General features: G+C 47.5%; 1 protein-coding gene and 1 non-coding gene across 5 annotated transcripts in view; one reads left to right on the forward strand and one right to left on the reverse strand.

The window, feature by feature from the left end:
* Nucleotides 1–13,087, reverse strand: part of LOC122929450 (CD209 antigen-like protein E) — a 77,027-nt gene extending 63,940 nt beyond the window's left edge. For 2 of the 4 annotated variants that reach the window (XM_044283028.1, XM_044283026.1), the window contains exon 1: nt 12,939–13,085. In XM_044283028.1, coding sequence (XP_044138963.1) covers nt 12,939–12,987 — 49 coding nt within the window. In that variant the 5' untranslated portion in view covers nt 12,988–13,085. Of the gene's footprint in view, nt 1–12,938 lie in introns of all 4 variants that reach the window. The other 2 variants (XM_044283027.1, XM_044283025.1) reach the window with 2 other exon arrangements.
* Nucleotides 11,457–11,566, forward strand: LOC122929804. The gene has a single exon (XR_006388023.1). It is a non-coding gene; the product is annotated as a U6 spliceosomal RNA (small nuclear RNA).
* Nucleotides 13,088–16,265: the final 3,178 nt, after the last annotated feature.

Here is a 16,265-nt window from a genome sequence, read left to right on the forward strand (position 1 = left end):
TTACGGGACCTCTCTCCTCTGCCTGGGTGCTGGGCCTAAATTTATGACAATGGACTGTTGCAGTGGTGGCTGACGTGAAGCCTGATTCTCTGCTATGACATGCAGACTGATTCTCTGCTGTCATGAAGCCAGATTGTCTGTTACGGGACCTCTCTGCTCTGCCTGTGTGCTAGGCCTAAATATATGCCAATGGACTGTTGCAGTGGTGGGTGACGTGAAGCCTCATTCTCTGCTATGACATGCAGACTGATTCTCTGCTGACATGAAGCCAGATTGTCTGTTACGGGACCTCTCTGCTCTGCCTGTGTGCTAGGCCTAAATATATGCCAATGGACTGTTGCAGTGGTGGGTGACGTGAAGCCTCATTCTCTGCTATGACATGCAGACTGATTCTCTGCTGACATGAAGCCAGATCCTCTGTTACGGGAGCTCTCTCCTCTGCCTGGGTGCTGGGCCTAAATTTATGACAATGGACTGTTGCAGTGGTGGCTGACGTGAAGCCTGATTCTCTGCTATGACATGCAGACTGATTCTCTGCTGTCATGAAGCCAGATTGTCTGTTACGGGACCTCTCTGCTCTGCCTGTGTGCTAGGCCTAAATATATGCCAATGGACTGTTGCAGTGGTGGGTGACGTGAAGCCTCATTCTCTGCTATGACATGCAGACTGATTCTCTGCTGACATGAAGCCAGATTGTCTGTTACGGGACCTCTCTGCTCTGCCTGTGTGCTAGGCCTAAATATATGCCAATGGACTGTTGCAGTGGTGGGTGACGTGAAGCCTCATTCTCTGCTATGACATGCAGACTGATTCTCTGCTGACATGAAGCCAGATCCTCTTTTACGGGACCTCTCTCCTCTGCCTGGGTGCTGGGCCTAAATTTATGACAATGGACTGTTGCAGTGGTGGCTGACGTGAAGCCTGATTCTCTGCTATGACATGCAGACTGATTCTCTGCTGTCATGAAGCCAGATTGTCTGTTACGGGACCTCTCTGCTCTGCCTGTGTGCTAGGCCTAAATATATGCCAATGGACTGTTGCAGTGGTGGGTGACGTGAAGCCTCATTCTCTGCTATGACATGCAGACTGATTCTCTGCTGACATGAAGCCAGATTGTCTGTTACGGGACCTCTCTGCTCTGCCTGTGTGCTAGGCCTAAATATATGCCAATGGACTGTTGCAGTGGTGGGTGACGTGAAGCCTCATTCTCTGCTATGACATGCAGACTGATTCTCTGCTGACATGAAGCCAGATCCTCTGTTACGGGAGCTCTCTCCTCTGCCTGGGTGCTGGGCCTAAATTTATGACAATGGACTGTTGCAGTGGTGGCTGACGTGAAGCCTGATTCTCTGCTATGACATGCAGACTGATTCTCTGCTGTCATGAAGCCAGATTGTCTGTTACGGGACCTCTCTGCTCTGCCTGTGTGCTAGGCCTAAATATATGCCAATGGACTGTTGCAGTGGTGGGTGACGTGAAGCCTGATTCTCTGCTATGATATGAAGACTGATTCTCTGCTGACATGAAGCCAGATTGTCTGTTACGGGACCTTTCTCCTCTGCCTGGGTTCTGGGCCTAAATTTATGAAAATTGACTGTTGCAGTGGTGGGTGACGTGAAGCCTGATTCTCTGCTATGATATGAAGACTGATTCTCTGCTGACATGAAGCCAGATTGTCTGTTACGGGACCTTTCTCCTCTGCCTGGGTTCTGGGCCTAAATTTATGAAAATTGACTCTTACAGTGGTGGGTGACGTGAAGCCTGATTCTCTGCTATGATATGAAGACTGATTCTCTGCTGACATGAAGCCAGATTCTCTGTTACGGGACCTCTCTCCTCTGCCTGGGTGCTGGGCCTAAATTTATGACAATGGACTGTTGCAGTGGTGGCTGACGTGAAGCCTGATTCTCTGCTATGACATGCAGACTGATTCTCTGCTGTCATGAAGCCAGATTGTCTGTTACGGGACCTCTCTGCTCTGCCTGTGTGCTAGGCCTAAATATATGCCAATGGACTGTTGCAGTGGTGGGTGACGTGAAGCCTGATTCTCTGCTATGATATGAAGACTGATTCTCTGCTGACATGAAGCCAGATTGTCTGTTACGGGACCTTTCTCCTCTGCCTGGGTTCTGGGCCTAAATTTATGAAAATTGACTCTTACAGTGGTGGGTGACGTGAAGCCTGATTCTCTGCTATGATATGAAGACTGATTCTCTGCTGACATGAAGCCAGATTGTCTGTTACGGGACCTCTCTCCTCTGCCTGGGTGCTGGGCCTAAATTTATGACAATGGACTGTTGCAGTGGTGGGTGACGTGAAGCCTGATTCTCTGCTATGACATGCAGACTGATTCTCTGCTGACATGAAGCCAGATTCTCTGTTACGGGACCTCTCTCCTCTGCCTGTGTGTGTGCTGGGCCTAAATATATGCCAATGGACTGTTGCAGTGGTGGCTGACGTGAAGCCTCATTCTCTGCTATGACATGCAGACTAATTCTCTGCTGACATGAAGACAGATTCTCTGTTACGGGACCTCCCTCCTCTGCCTGGGTGCTGGGCCTAAATATATGCCAATGGACTGTTGCAGTGGTGGCTGACGTGAAGCCTCATTCTCTGCTATGACATGCAGACTAATTCTCTGCTGACATGAAGACAGATTCTCTGTTACGGGACCTCCCTCCTCTGCCTGGGTGCTGGGCCTAAATATATGCCAATGGACTGTTGCAGTGGTGGCTGACGTGAAGCCTCATTCTCTGCTATGACATGCAGACTGATTCTCTGCTGACATGAAGCCAGATTCTCTGTTACGGGACCTCTCTCCTCTGCCTGTGTGTGTGCTGGGCCTAAATATATGCCAATGGACTGTTGCAGTGGTGGCTGACGTGAAGCCTCATTCTCTGCTATGACATGCAGACTAATTCTCTGCTGACATGAAGACAGATTCTCTGTTACGGGACCTCCCTCCTCTGCCTGGGTGCTGGGCCTAAATATATGCCAATGGACTGTTGCAGTGGTGGCTGACGTGAAGCCTCATTCTCTGCTATGACATGCAGACTGATTCTCTGCTGACATGAAGCCAGATTGTCTGTTACGGGACCTCTCTCCTCTGCCTGGGTGCTGGGTAGTGTTGAGAGCGAATATTCGAAAAGCAAATTTTTTTCGCGAATATCGCAACTTCGCGATTTCGCGAATATTTCGAATATAGTGCTATATATTCGTAAAAACGAATATTCGTTTTTTGTTTCCCCCCCCCCCCCCCACAAAATTACAGTACACATATAATTGATTGTTTCCCAAAGGTCCAACAGCTCAGATCTTACTCACATTGCCTAGAAAGTGATTGAGGCGCGAATCTTCGTAAGGCGATTTTATTAGCGCACATGCGAATATCGGCACGTCCCAGAACAGAGGCAAAGGGCTTTGCATTCATACATTAGTGAATTGAGTTGCGAATCTTCGTAAGACGATTTTATTAGCGCACATGCGAATATCTACACTTGTCCCAGAACAGAGGCAAAGGGCTTTGCATTCATACATTAGTGATTGAATTGAGCTGCGAATCTTCGTAAGGCGATTTTATTAACGCAAATGCAAATATCTACACTTGTCCCCAGAACAGAGAGGCAAAGGCCTGTGCATTCATATAGTATAGCACCATATTCGCGAATACGTAGAACTTCGTAAAATTCGATTTACGAATATTCGTATTTTTTATTTTACTTTCCACCTTACAGATTACATTGATCTGTACTCTGTCAACTACTGTCATCACCCCCCACTGTATCTCGATTGATTCCCAAAAGTCTCACATTCCCTAGAAAGTGATTGAGGTGCGAATCTTCGTAAGGCGATTTTATTAGCGCACATGCGAATATCTACACTTGTCCCAGAACAGAGGCAAAGGGCATTGCATTCATACATTAGTGATTGAATTGAGTTGCGAATCTTCGTAAGGCGATTTCATTAGCGCACATGTGAATTTTGCATAGCATATGTATTATGCGATAATTCGAATTATCGCATATGCGAAATAATAACGAATTTGAATAATCGCGAATATTTTACGAATATTCTTTCGAATATTCACAAAATTTCGCGAATTCGAATATGGGACATGCCGCTCAACACTAGTGCTGGGCCTAAATTTATGACAATGGACTGTTGCAGTGGTGGGTGACGTGAAGCCTGATTCTCTGCTATGACATGCAGACTGATTCTCTGCTGACATGAAGCCAGATTGTCTGTTACGGGACCTCTCTCCTCTGCCTGGGTGCTGGGCCTAAATATATGCCAATGGACTGTTGCAGTGGTGGCTGACGTGAAGCCTCATTCTCTGCTATGACATGCAGACTAATTCTCTGCTGACATGAAGACAGATTCTCTGTTACGGGACCTCTCTCCTCTGCCTGGGTGCCGGGGCCTAAATATCTGAGAATGGACTGTTCCAGTGGTGGGTGACGGGAAGCCAGATTCTCTGCTATGGAACCTCTCTCCAATTGATTTTGGTTAATTTTTATTTATTTAATTTTTATTTTAATTCATTTCCCTATCCACATTTGTTTGCAGGGGATTTACCTACATGTTGCTGCCTTTTGCAGCCCTCTAGCTCTTTCCTGGGCTGTTTTACAGCCTTTTTAGTGCCGAAAAGTTCGGGTCCCCATTGACTTCAATGGGGTTCGGGTTCGGGACGAAGTTCGGATCGGGTTCGGATCCCGAACCCGAACATTTCCGGGATGTTCGGCCGAACTTCTCGAACCCGAACATCCAGGTGTTCGCTCAACTCTACCAGGAAACTTTGCATGCACTTCAGCCACTCGTACACTGCAAAGCACACCCTCCTTGAGCTACAGCGGCAGAACGGCATCCCCCAACATAGGCGGATATTCGACGTTTCCACCCATTGGAATTCCACCCTCCATATGTTGGGCCGATTATATGAACAGAGAAAGGCCAGAAATTATTTATAGATGGTACAGATGGACAGAGGTACTCTCCTGTGTAACTTTGATGTTAGCCAGTGGCAGCTCATGCGTGACACCTGCCGTTTGCTCGGGCCCTTTGAGGTGGCCACCTTATTTGTCAGTTGCCAGGACTTCGGTACGAACAACGTAATTCCACTGATTCATGTCCTGGAGCACATGCTGCTAAATCTGGCTGGCCAGGAGACAGGAGATGTGGCAACTACATCTCATGGCCACATGAGCCCTGTGGGGGCTGAACTAAAGAAGGACATTCGAGCACGAGCAATGCATAGAGAAATGGCTGTTTTTTCTACACAGGTGACAGGAGAAGAGGAGCAACTCACTTGGTTGCGTTGTGACAGCCGAATTATCACCATTTGGGGTGACTACTGGCTCTCCACCATGTTAGACCCTCGCTACCGGTCCAAAATGGGGGCCTTTTTTACACCTGCTGAGAGGGAAGACAAACTGAACTACTATCGAGACATCCTATGTAGTCAGTTGGCCGCTGCCTATGTCCGCCATCGTCCTCCTCTCGCGGGTCTGAACGGGGGGGGGGGGGGGCCATTGCGCTCACATTCGACTGCAATAGTTGCTGGGGTGGGGGGGTCAGGAGCAGTACCGGCTCCTTCAGCAGCAACTTAAGTCTAGAGTCGCTGATGAGCAGTTTCCTTCACCCGCCTCCTGAAGAAACTACTCACCAGCAGAAGCAATTAGACATAGAGCAGAACCTGAACCAACAGGTTGTGGCATACTTGGAGTGCAGCCTGTCACCCCACATCGAAGATCCCCTGGACTACTGGGCAGCCAAACTCGATTTGTGGCCACAACTGACCGAGTTTGCTCTGGACAAGCTTTCCTGCCCGGCCAGCAGTGTGCCATCAGAGTGGGTGTTTAGTGTGGCGGGGGCCATAATTACCCCAAGGAGAACTCACCTCTCCACCCAAAATATGGAGAAACTGACCTTTGTGAAGATGAATCAGGCATGGATCAGCCAGGATTTTCAAACACCAATTCCTGATGCATCAGACTAGATCATCCATGGTGCCACACCTACACTTTGACAAAAGAGACCAGTTTCTTCTGGCTACCTGCTTCAGCTACTATTCTGATTCTGCCACCGCCTGATACCACACCTAGTTCCAGGTGTTCCTACTGCCACCCACCATATTCAGCTGGTGCTGGTATTGCCCCCACCTCTCCACTATGTCTGTGGTCTCATGCTGCTGCCACCTCAACACTATGTCACTGGGTCACTCTGTGGTCTTCTCATGCTGTTCCCACCCTCCCCACTCCATGACTGGGCCACTATTTTACCTTTTTGGCCTGGTTGACATCTTCATTTATTTGAGCCTTCTTCTGATCTGTCAGAAGGAAGGAAAAATGAGACTCACAACGGATCCTATGTAGCAGTTGTAAGGCCTGTATGACATGGTCCCTATTTTGCATCAGAATTGTCTTATGATTTTATAGCCAAAAGCAGGAGTGGGTACAAAACACAGAAGACATGCAAAGATTCCATTCACGTGTCATCTCTGTTTTGGATCCACTCCTGTTTTTTGGGGGGGCTTTAGCAATACTGATGAATTACTGACCAACTGCTGACCAAGTGAAGGCGGATGCTCAACAGACAGGATCTGTTTTTTGGGGGTTATTGTTCTGAGGGATCAGAGGAAGGGAAAAATAATCAGTGATGTCAACTAGTGATGAGTGCCAGGGGCAATATTCAAATTCAATTAAATAGAACAGGTTCTGTAGACATCTATGTGGAATCAGCTGACGACGGTGTAAAAGGAATGCGCTTTTTTATGCTATAGTAGAATCTTGGGCCACTGCATGGTTCTCCACGGCGCTAACATTGACCTGTAATGCTGAGTTCACCCTTGAGTTATTTGGTCAGTTTTGGCCCCGTAACTGACCAAATGAGTGAAGTGATTCTAAGGCCAAATGCACACGGACGTGAGCGGTCCGTGGTATCCCGGCCTGGCATCCTGCTGACAGCAGGAGCGCACGGCATGATTGGATGCTATGACGCCGTGCGCTTCATGCCGTCGCTGCACTACAGTAATACACTCGTATAGATCACACTGGTGTATTACTGTACAGTACAGCAGCGGCATTAAGCGCACGTCATCATAGCAACCAATGGCGTCGTGCGCTCCTGCTGTCAGCAGGAATCCAGGCCGGGATACCACGGACCTCTCACGGCCATGTGCATTCGGCCTAAGAGCGACGCCTGTCATCTACATGTCATACTGACTTACAGTATTATTTCACTACCACAGCAGACTCCCTACGCGTGTTACTGCACAGTGTTCTGCACCACTATACAGGCTCTCTGCAGCCAGGAAATAGCTGTTTTTTAACACAATTTGCCACGGGTGAATTCGGACCGAAATTAATTTTTGAGAAATTTGCTGATTTCTAGTTATAATGTGTCTGTGTGCATGAGCCCTTACCCATTTGATGTCATCTATACAGGGTAAGATTTTGGGTGGAGATTATTTAAGACATCAGCTTAATTCCTCTTTTTCTGTTAAAGAAACTTAAAAAATTGCAACTCTAGCAATTTGTTACGTCGTAGACAGTTTCATTTCCTTTCCCATACTATTTCCTATAACAAGAAATAGTGCAAAAATGCATTTCCACCTAAATTCCAAAAATATCACCTACAAGTAAATGTTTTCAAGTTCTTTGAAGTTGATAATAATGAATGAGGGTACTGCCATACTGCTGCAAAAAATTTATAAAAAATAAACTGCAGTGGCATCCAAAGAGCAGCACCTCGGCAATGTGTGGCAACACCCTGACCTTTATTTGTATAGCGCCAACACCTGATTCAAGCCCATCCAATAAAAGGCTCTCTACCTAACAATAACCCCAAACATTGCATGCTTAGCAGTAAAAAGGCTGCTCCTGATCAGTCCCGTATTAAAATGCCTAAAACAGACAATGTCCACACGTTATACACACCAAGGTCCAAATACCTTTAGTATGAACATTTATAAGGGTTGTCTCACAAAAAAATATTCTACATTTTTCAAACCTGGATCTGAATACTTTTGTAATTGGATGTAATAATAATATTGCATAAAATGTATCAGTATTGCGCCACCTGTTGTTTGTACTATTCCTGAGGTGGTCACACATGCTCAATTCCATCCTTCAACGTCAACCCCTGTGAGTACCTGATCTCATGCCATAGATATCGCTGTCTCCAACATTGGTGGTTCAGTGTTGGCCAGGTGATGGAAAGTTTGGTGCCTATCGAATTGATAGACACCAAACTTTCCATCACCTGGCCACCACTGAACCACCAATGTTGGGGACAGCGATATTGATGGCATGAGATTGGGCACACAGTCCCGTCTGGCAAATATATTTGTGTGGGAAAGTCAACACCCATAACAGCAAGGCCTCATGCACACGACCATATGTATTTTAAGGTCTACAAACTGCAGATCCACAAAATATGGATGCGCCGCATTTTTCGTGGACACAGTAGTAAAAATGCCTATTCTTATCCACAAAGTGGACAAGAATAGGCCATGTTCTATGATCTGCGGGACATCCATTTAATTATTCCATTACAGTAATTGCGAAGCTGGGAAAAATGTGGTGGAATTGGGAAAATATGAAATTGTTTTATGGGCTTCATTGTTACTTTTTGTTATGTGTTCATTGACAATAAAAAAATAAAAAAAACGCACCAAGGAGTTGCTGGAATGACACTTTTTATAATATATGTGAGTGATTACAAAATTAGAGCGAAAGGAGATGTTTGTGGGGGAAACTGTACAATTAAAGGAGGCTCTTGGACCCTGTTGTGCTACCTCTAGCCTGGATACAAGGTGAGATATGGCCTCAAGCCCAGATACAAGATGGGACATGGCCTCTAGCCCAGATACAAGATGGGACACGGCCTCTAGCCCAGATACAAGATGGGACACGGCCTCTAGCCCAGATACAAGATGGGACACGGCCTCTAGCCCAGATACAAGATGGGACACGGTCTCTTGCCTGGATACAAGATGAGATACGGTCTCTAGCCTGAATACAAGATGAGATATGGCCTCTAGCCTGGATACAAGATGGAGATACGGTTAGACACTGAGGTATATGTAATGCCCCCATGGGCGTAGGAAGCAGGGGGGGCAGGAGGGACAGATCCCCCCCAGGAAATAATGCGGGGAGGACAGGTTTGGTCAAATCCCCCCCAGCGGCACTGTGTGCGGCGGTGGGGCAGGCACTGAGATGAGCGCTTCCATTGTGGAAGCGAAGCGCTCATCTCCATAGTGATCTGTTTGTATCGCCGTCCTCAGGACAGCGATACAAACAGAAGGCTGTGCGGAGGAGCAGGACAGGGAGGTGTGTCCCTTTCCTCTGATAGGCTGTCGGCACTACTAGGCCGGCAGCCTATCAGAGGCCGGCGTAGGCGGCGAGATGACGCCATCGCGCCGCCTGAGCCGTACAGCGCTGGAGTCGGGACACAGGCCGGAAGAGGCCTGCATCGCATCGCTCCAAAGAGGTATGTATAAGTGTTAATTTTTTTTTTAACTATATACAATCAGGGCTTTATTTCTGGCGGAATGCCCCGAAACGGCGTTCCGCCACCTATTTTCTCTGACTCGCCCCGACCACCTTTAGTTACTGGGCCCAGCCGTCCCGCTGCTTAGGCTGTGCAGCTGCTTACTTAGTTAGACAGTTAATCATGATTGCTCGCCTCTCAGTCCCTGGCCCTGCAGCCTCCGGCACCTCCGGCTCTCCAGCTCCCGCCCAGCTCCCGCCCACCACTGACAGCGGCGGAGAGAGTGAGAGAGCCGAGGAGACGCCGATTCTACAGTGGCCCCAAACCCCGCCCCCAGGCCGACTCCATTGCAGCCTGACAGGCCCGCTTTCGGCTCTACTGACAGGCCCGCCCAGCAGGCTGGGCGGCTGCTGGAGGCGCGGGGCGGCAGTTTAGTGTCGTGGGGTGTCTGCACGAGCAGGAGGCAGAGCGGCACCACCAGGCAGGAAAAGGAAAAAGGTAATTTTTCATTTATTTAATTTTTAAATTAAAAAAGATTGAATTGGCCAATTAGGGGAACAGGGAAGGAAGGGGCCAGGCCAGGCCCATGTGTGGACTATGGCGGCGGCGGCCGCAGGCACTGGCAGCCCGGCTGTCACAACTGCCACTGGCAATGGCATGTTGGCACTAGGCAAGGCAGGCAGTGGCACTGGCACACTACTTGGGGCGGCGGGCCCCCCTTGTGCCACTGCCTGCCTTGCCTGCCAGTGCCCTAGTCCACACATGGCCGGCGCAGCCGGGCCCTATCCTTCCCCCAAGTAGTGTGCCACTGCCTGCCAGTGCCCTAGTCCACACATGGCCGGCGCTGCCGGGCCCCATCCTAAGTTCCCCCAAGTTGGGGGAACTTAGGATGGGGCCCGGCTGTGCCGGCCATGTGTGGCAACTGGCAACTAGTGTCACTGGCAGGCAAGGCAGGCACACTACTTGAGGGAAGGATGGGGCCAGGCTGCGCCGGTGTTGTAAAATTTTTACTGAACTATAAAATTTTCCTACCCCGCCACGTGACTTCCAGTTCGCTTGCCCCTGCGCGCAGGGACACAGCGCGTTCACCCAACCGAGCATGCGCCCTCAGGGGTATGGAGATTTCATGGTCTTTCTACTTGTGAAATCTCCATCCTGCCCTGTGCAGGGAGGATAATAAGATTTTAAGTTATATTCCCTGCACATGGCGAGATGGAGATTTCACAAGTACAAAGACCGTGAAATCTCCATACCCCTGAGGAGTGGGGTTTACACAAGAGGAGGGGGGTTCTCTAAAGGGGCGGATATGTAGAATGTAAAATCTGTGGAAAACGTATGGGATTTTTTGCCCTTTAGGCGGTTTGTATGTAGTGACTAGTGATATTTACATCAAACTAGAAAATGCCACTTGTAAAACAGCGCCGTCTGCACAGGGAGCTCCACTATCCCCCCGCAAATCTCAGTTGAATGAAACTAGCAGACTTCAGATAGGGGTAGCCTCTCAGTGCTGCATGTGTTAGGGTAAATGCACACGTTCAGGATTTATGTGTGGAGAATGCGCATTGAAATCCGCAGGTGTTCGCAGGGAAATCCGTGCGGATTTGCATGTGGATTTGATGCAGATTTGGTGCAGATATTACGCATGCGGATTTTATTCTCCCAATTGAAGTGAATGGAGAAAATCCGGTAAGGAAAAATAATATAAATTGACATGCTGTGGATTTTGAAATCCGCACAGAAAAAATCTGCACCGTGTACATGAGAATTTCAAATTCTCCTAGAATACAATCGATCTACAAATCTTATAGTGAGCTTTTTCAATCCATAATTGCGGACATCCGGTATTTCACCTTCATATTTCCTTTATTCAGCATATCCAAAAGCGTACACCACGAGGGACGCTGAGATGCACATCACTCCACCACCCCCCCCCCTCGGCGCAAAAATACGTAACGCTTCACGAATTTGAGTGTTATCCTTCGACAGCTCATATACTAAAACTGGAACGATACAGAGAAGATTAGCAAGGCCCCTGCGCAAGGATGACACGCAAATTCCTGAAGCATTCCATATTTTTGCGCAGAGGGGAGGAGGATGAAGCGAGTCCTTCATGGTGTATACGTTTATCGACTGTGCGTTTGGATATACTGAATGAAGAAAAGATAAAGGTGAAATACCAGATGTCCATGAGTATGGATTAAAAACGTACTATAACCGGTCACACATCTGCAAAATGGGTCCATATCCGTTCTGCAGAATTTTGCGGAACGAGTGCGGACCCATTTATTTAAAAAAAAAATAGAACATGCCTTATTCTTTTTCGCAGCCACGGACAAGAATAGGCATTTCTATCACAGGGCCGGACATATGCGGTCTGCAAAACAGTTGCGGACGTGTGAATGGACCCTAAGGGCTCATGCACAGTATTTTGCAGTCCGCAAAAAAACGGATCGGCAAAAAATACAGATAACGTCCATGTGCATTTCGTATTTTGCGGAACAGAACAGCTGGCCCCTAATAGAACAGTCCTATCCTTGTCCGTAATGCGGACAATAATAGGACATGTTCTTTTTTTTTGCGGAACATACGGAAACGGAATGCATGCGGAGTAACTTTAGTTTTTTTTGAGGGCCTATTGAAATGAACGGTTCCGCATATGGTCTGCCAAAAAAACGTAATGGACACAGAAAGAAAATACGTTCGTGTGCATGAGCCCTAAGGCTACATGCACACAAACGTATTTTGTTTCCGTATCCATTCTGTTTTTTTTGCGGATTAGATGAGGACCCATTTAATGTGTGCTGTCCGCATCCGGATGTCTGTTCCGTAGACCCGCAAAAAATATAGAGCATGTCTTAGGCTCCCATCACACGTCCGCAATTTTGTTCCGCATTTTGCGGAACGGAATTGCGGACCCATTCATTTCTATGGGGCAGCACAATGTGCTGCCCGGACACGGAATTGCGGATCCGCACTTCCGGGTCCGCACTTCCGTTCCGCAAAAAATTAGAGCATGTCCTATTCTTGTCCGCAATTGCTGACAAGAACAGGCATATTCTAATAGTGCCGGCAATGTGCGGTCTGCAAAATGCGGAACGCACATTGCCGCTGTCCGTGTTTTTCGGATCCAAAAAAAACACGTTGCGGACGTGTAAATGGAGCCTAATTCTTGTCCGTTTCGTGGACAAGGATAGGCATTACAATGGATCCGCAAAAAAAAACTGATGCAATACGGATGCCAAAAGGACGTCATCAGTATTTTTTGCGGATCAGTGTTTTGCGGACCACTAAACACATACAGTCGTGTGAATGTAGCCCAACACATCCAACACTGAGAGGCTAATAATGTCAGAAATCTGCTAGTTTGATTCAACTGTGATTAGGACATGAAATGAAGAGAGAATAAAATCCTCTGAAGAAGTGTACACCATAGTGGGTATAAAACTTACCATTTCTCCCTGTACCATCTTGAATATTCTTCCTTTCTTTTCCTTTCATTCTTTAGTCTCGCGCTGCAATGTTATACTGCGTCCCGGTCAGCATCAAGTGTCACTACGAAACTCTTATTTTCTCTTTACATGGTGAACATCTAGAAAAGAGAAGTGAGTGCCCATGAGAGGGCAGCTGAAACTGTAAGATGTACAAAACTTCCTAAAATCTATATATATAAAAAAAAGGACGTATGTGTGTATGTATGTGTCTATGTTCAGCGAAAACACAGAAACGCAACCATCCATTTCAACGAAACTTGGTATATACAGGTCCTTCTAAAAAAAATTGCATATTGTGATAAAGTTCATTATTTTCTGTAATGTACTGATAAACATTAGACTTTCATATATTTTAGATTCATTACACACCAACTGAAGTAGTTCAAGCCTTTTATTGTTTTAATATTGATGATTTTGGCATACAGCTCATGAAAACCCAAATTTCCTATCTCAAAAAATTAGCATATCATGAAAAGGTTCTCTAAACGAGCTATTAACCTAATCATCTGAATCAACTAATTAACTCTAAACACCTGCAAAAGATTCCTGAGGCTTTTAAAAACTCCCAGCCTGGTTCATTACTCAAAACCGCAATCATGGGTAAGGCTACTTTCACACTAGCGTTCGTCGGTCCGCTCGTGAGCTCCGTTTGAAGGAAGCTCACGAGCGGACCCGAACGCCTCCGTCCAGCCCTGATGCAGTCTGAATGGAGCGGATCCGCTCAGACTGCATCAGTCTGGCGGCGTTCAGCCTCCGCACGGCCAGGCGGACAGCTGAACGCTGCAAGCAGCGTTCAGCTGTCCGCCTGGCCGTGCGGAGGCGAGCGGATCCGTTCAGACTTACAATGTAAGTCAATGGGAACGGATCCGCTTGAAGATAACACCATATGGCTCTTCAAGCGGATCCGTCCCCCATTGACTTTACATTGAAAGTCTGAACGGATCCGCTCAGGCATCTTGCGCACTTAGAAGTTTTTCTAAGTTATTAATGCAGACGGATCCGTACTGAACGGAGCCTCCGTCTGCATTAATATGATCGGATCCGTTCAGAACGGATCCAATCAAGCGCTAGTGTGAAAGTAGCCTAAGACTGCCGACCTGACTGCTGTCCAGAAGGCCATCATTGACACCCTCAAGCAAGAGGGTAAGACACAGAAAGAAATTTCTGAACGAATAGGGTGTTCCCAGAGTGCTGTATCAAGGCACCTCAGTGGGAAGTCTGTGGGAAGGAAAAAGTGTGGCAGAAAACGCTGCACAACGAGAAGAGGTGACCGGACCCTGAGGAAGATTGTGGAGAAGGACCGATTCCAGACCTTGGGGGACCTGCGGAAGCAGTGGACTGAGTCTGGAGTAGAAACATCCAGAGCCCCCGTGTACAGGCGTGTGCAGGAAATGGGCTACAGGTGCCGCATTCCCCAGGTCAAGCCACTTTTGAACCAGAAACAGCGGCAGAAGCGCCTGACCTGGGCTACAGAGAAGCAGCACTGGACTGTTGCATGTCATTCGGAAATCAAGGTGCCAGAGTCTGGAGGAAGACTGGGGAGAGGGAAATGCCAAAATGCCTGAAGTCCAGTGTCAAGTACCCACAGTCAGTGATGGTCTGGGGTGCCATGTCAGCTGCTGGTGTTGGTCCACTGTGTTTTATCAAGGGCAGGGTCAATGCAGCTAGCTATCAGGAGATTTTGGAGCACTTCATGCTTCCATCTGCTGAAAAGCTTTATGGAGATGAAGATTTCATTTTTCAGCACGACCTGGCACCTGCTCACAGTGCCAAAACCACTGGTAAATGGTTTACTGACCATGGTATTACTGTGCTCAATTGGCCTGCCAACTTTCCTGACTAGGGATGAGCGAACTCGAACTGTATAGTTCGGGTTCGTACCGAATTTTGGGGTGTCCGTGACACGGACCCGAACCCGGACATTTTCGTAAAAGTCCGGGTTCGGGTTCGGTGTTCGTCGCTTTCTTGGCGCTTTTGTGACGCTTTCTTGGCGCTTTTTGAAAGGCTGCAAAGCAGCCAATCAACAAGCGTCATACTACTTGCCCCAAGAGGCCATCACAGCCATGCCTACTATTGGCATGGCTGTGATTGGCCAGAGCACCATGTGACCCAGCCTCTATTTAAGCTGGAGTCACATAGCGCCGCCCGTCACTCTGCTCTGATTAGCGTAGGGAGAGGTTGCGGCTGCGACAGTAGGGCGAGATTAGGCAGATTAACTCCTCCAAAGGACTTGATTAACTGATCGATCTGCAGCTGTGGATCATTGAGCTGCTGATCCTCAATTGCTCACTGTTTTTAGGCTGCACAGACCGTTTGTCAGTCTCATTTTTCTGGGGTGATCGGCGGCCATTTTGTGTCTTGTGGTGCGCCAGCACAAGCTGCGACCAAGTGCATTTAACCCTCAATGGTGTGGTTGTTTTTTGGCTAAAGCCTACATCAGGGTGAAGCTGTCACACCAAGTGCATTTAACCAGCAATAGTCTGTTCATTTTTTGGCCATATACAAAATCAGGGGCAAGCTGCGCCTGTCACCAAGTGCATTTAACCCTCAATGGTGTGGTTGTTTTTTGGCTAAAGCCTACATCAGGGTGAAGCTGTCACACCAAGTGCATTTAACCAGCAATAGTCTGTTCATTTTTTGGCCATATACAAAATCAGGGGCAAGCTGCGCCTGTCACCAAGTGCATTTAACCCTCAATGGTGTGGTTGTTTTTTGGCTAAAGCCTACATCAGGGTGAAGATGTCACACCAAGTGCATTTAACCAGCAATAGTCTGTTCATTTTTTGGCCATATACAAAATCAGGGGCAAGCTGCGCCTGTCACCAAGTGCATTTAACCCTCAATGGTGTGGTTGTTTTTTGGCTAAAGCCTACATCAGGGTGAAGCTGTCACACCAAGTGCATTTAACCAGCAATAGTCTGTTTATTTTTTGGCCATATCCCAGTCTAATTCTGTCACTAAATCCATACCGGTCACCCAGCGCCTAAATACTAGGCCTCAAATTTATATCCAGCTAAATCTGTCCCTAGTGCTGTAGCTGGGCGAGTTATTTAGTGTCCGTTCAAGCACATTTCTTGTTCTGGGTTGAAATACAATTCCCAATTTAGCAATTTCATAATTTAGTGGTTCCTGCTATATCAGAGCTATTTGAAATCTATCCCAAAAAGGGTATATAATATTGAAGGTGCACATTGGGTCATTCAGAATAACTTCACACACACCCGCTACTGTGTATTTCCAAGTCTAATTCTGTCACTAAACCCATACCTGTCACCCAGCGCCTAA

This window comes from Bufo gargarizans, chromosome 2 (genome assembly GCF_014858855.1).
Source record: "Bufo gargarizans isolate SCDJY-AF-19 chromosome 2, ASM1485885v1, whole genome shotgun sequence".
Lineage (NCBI taxonomy): Eukaryota > Metazoa > Chordata > Amphibia > Anura > Bufonidae > Bufo > Bufo gargarizans.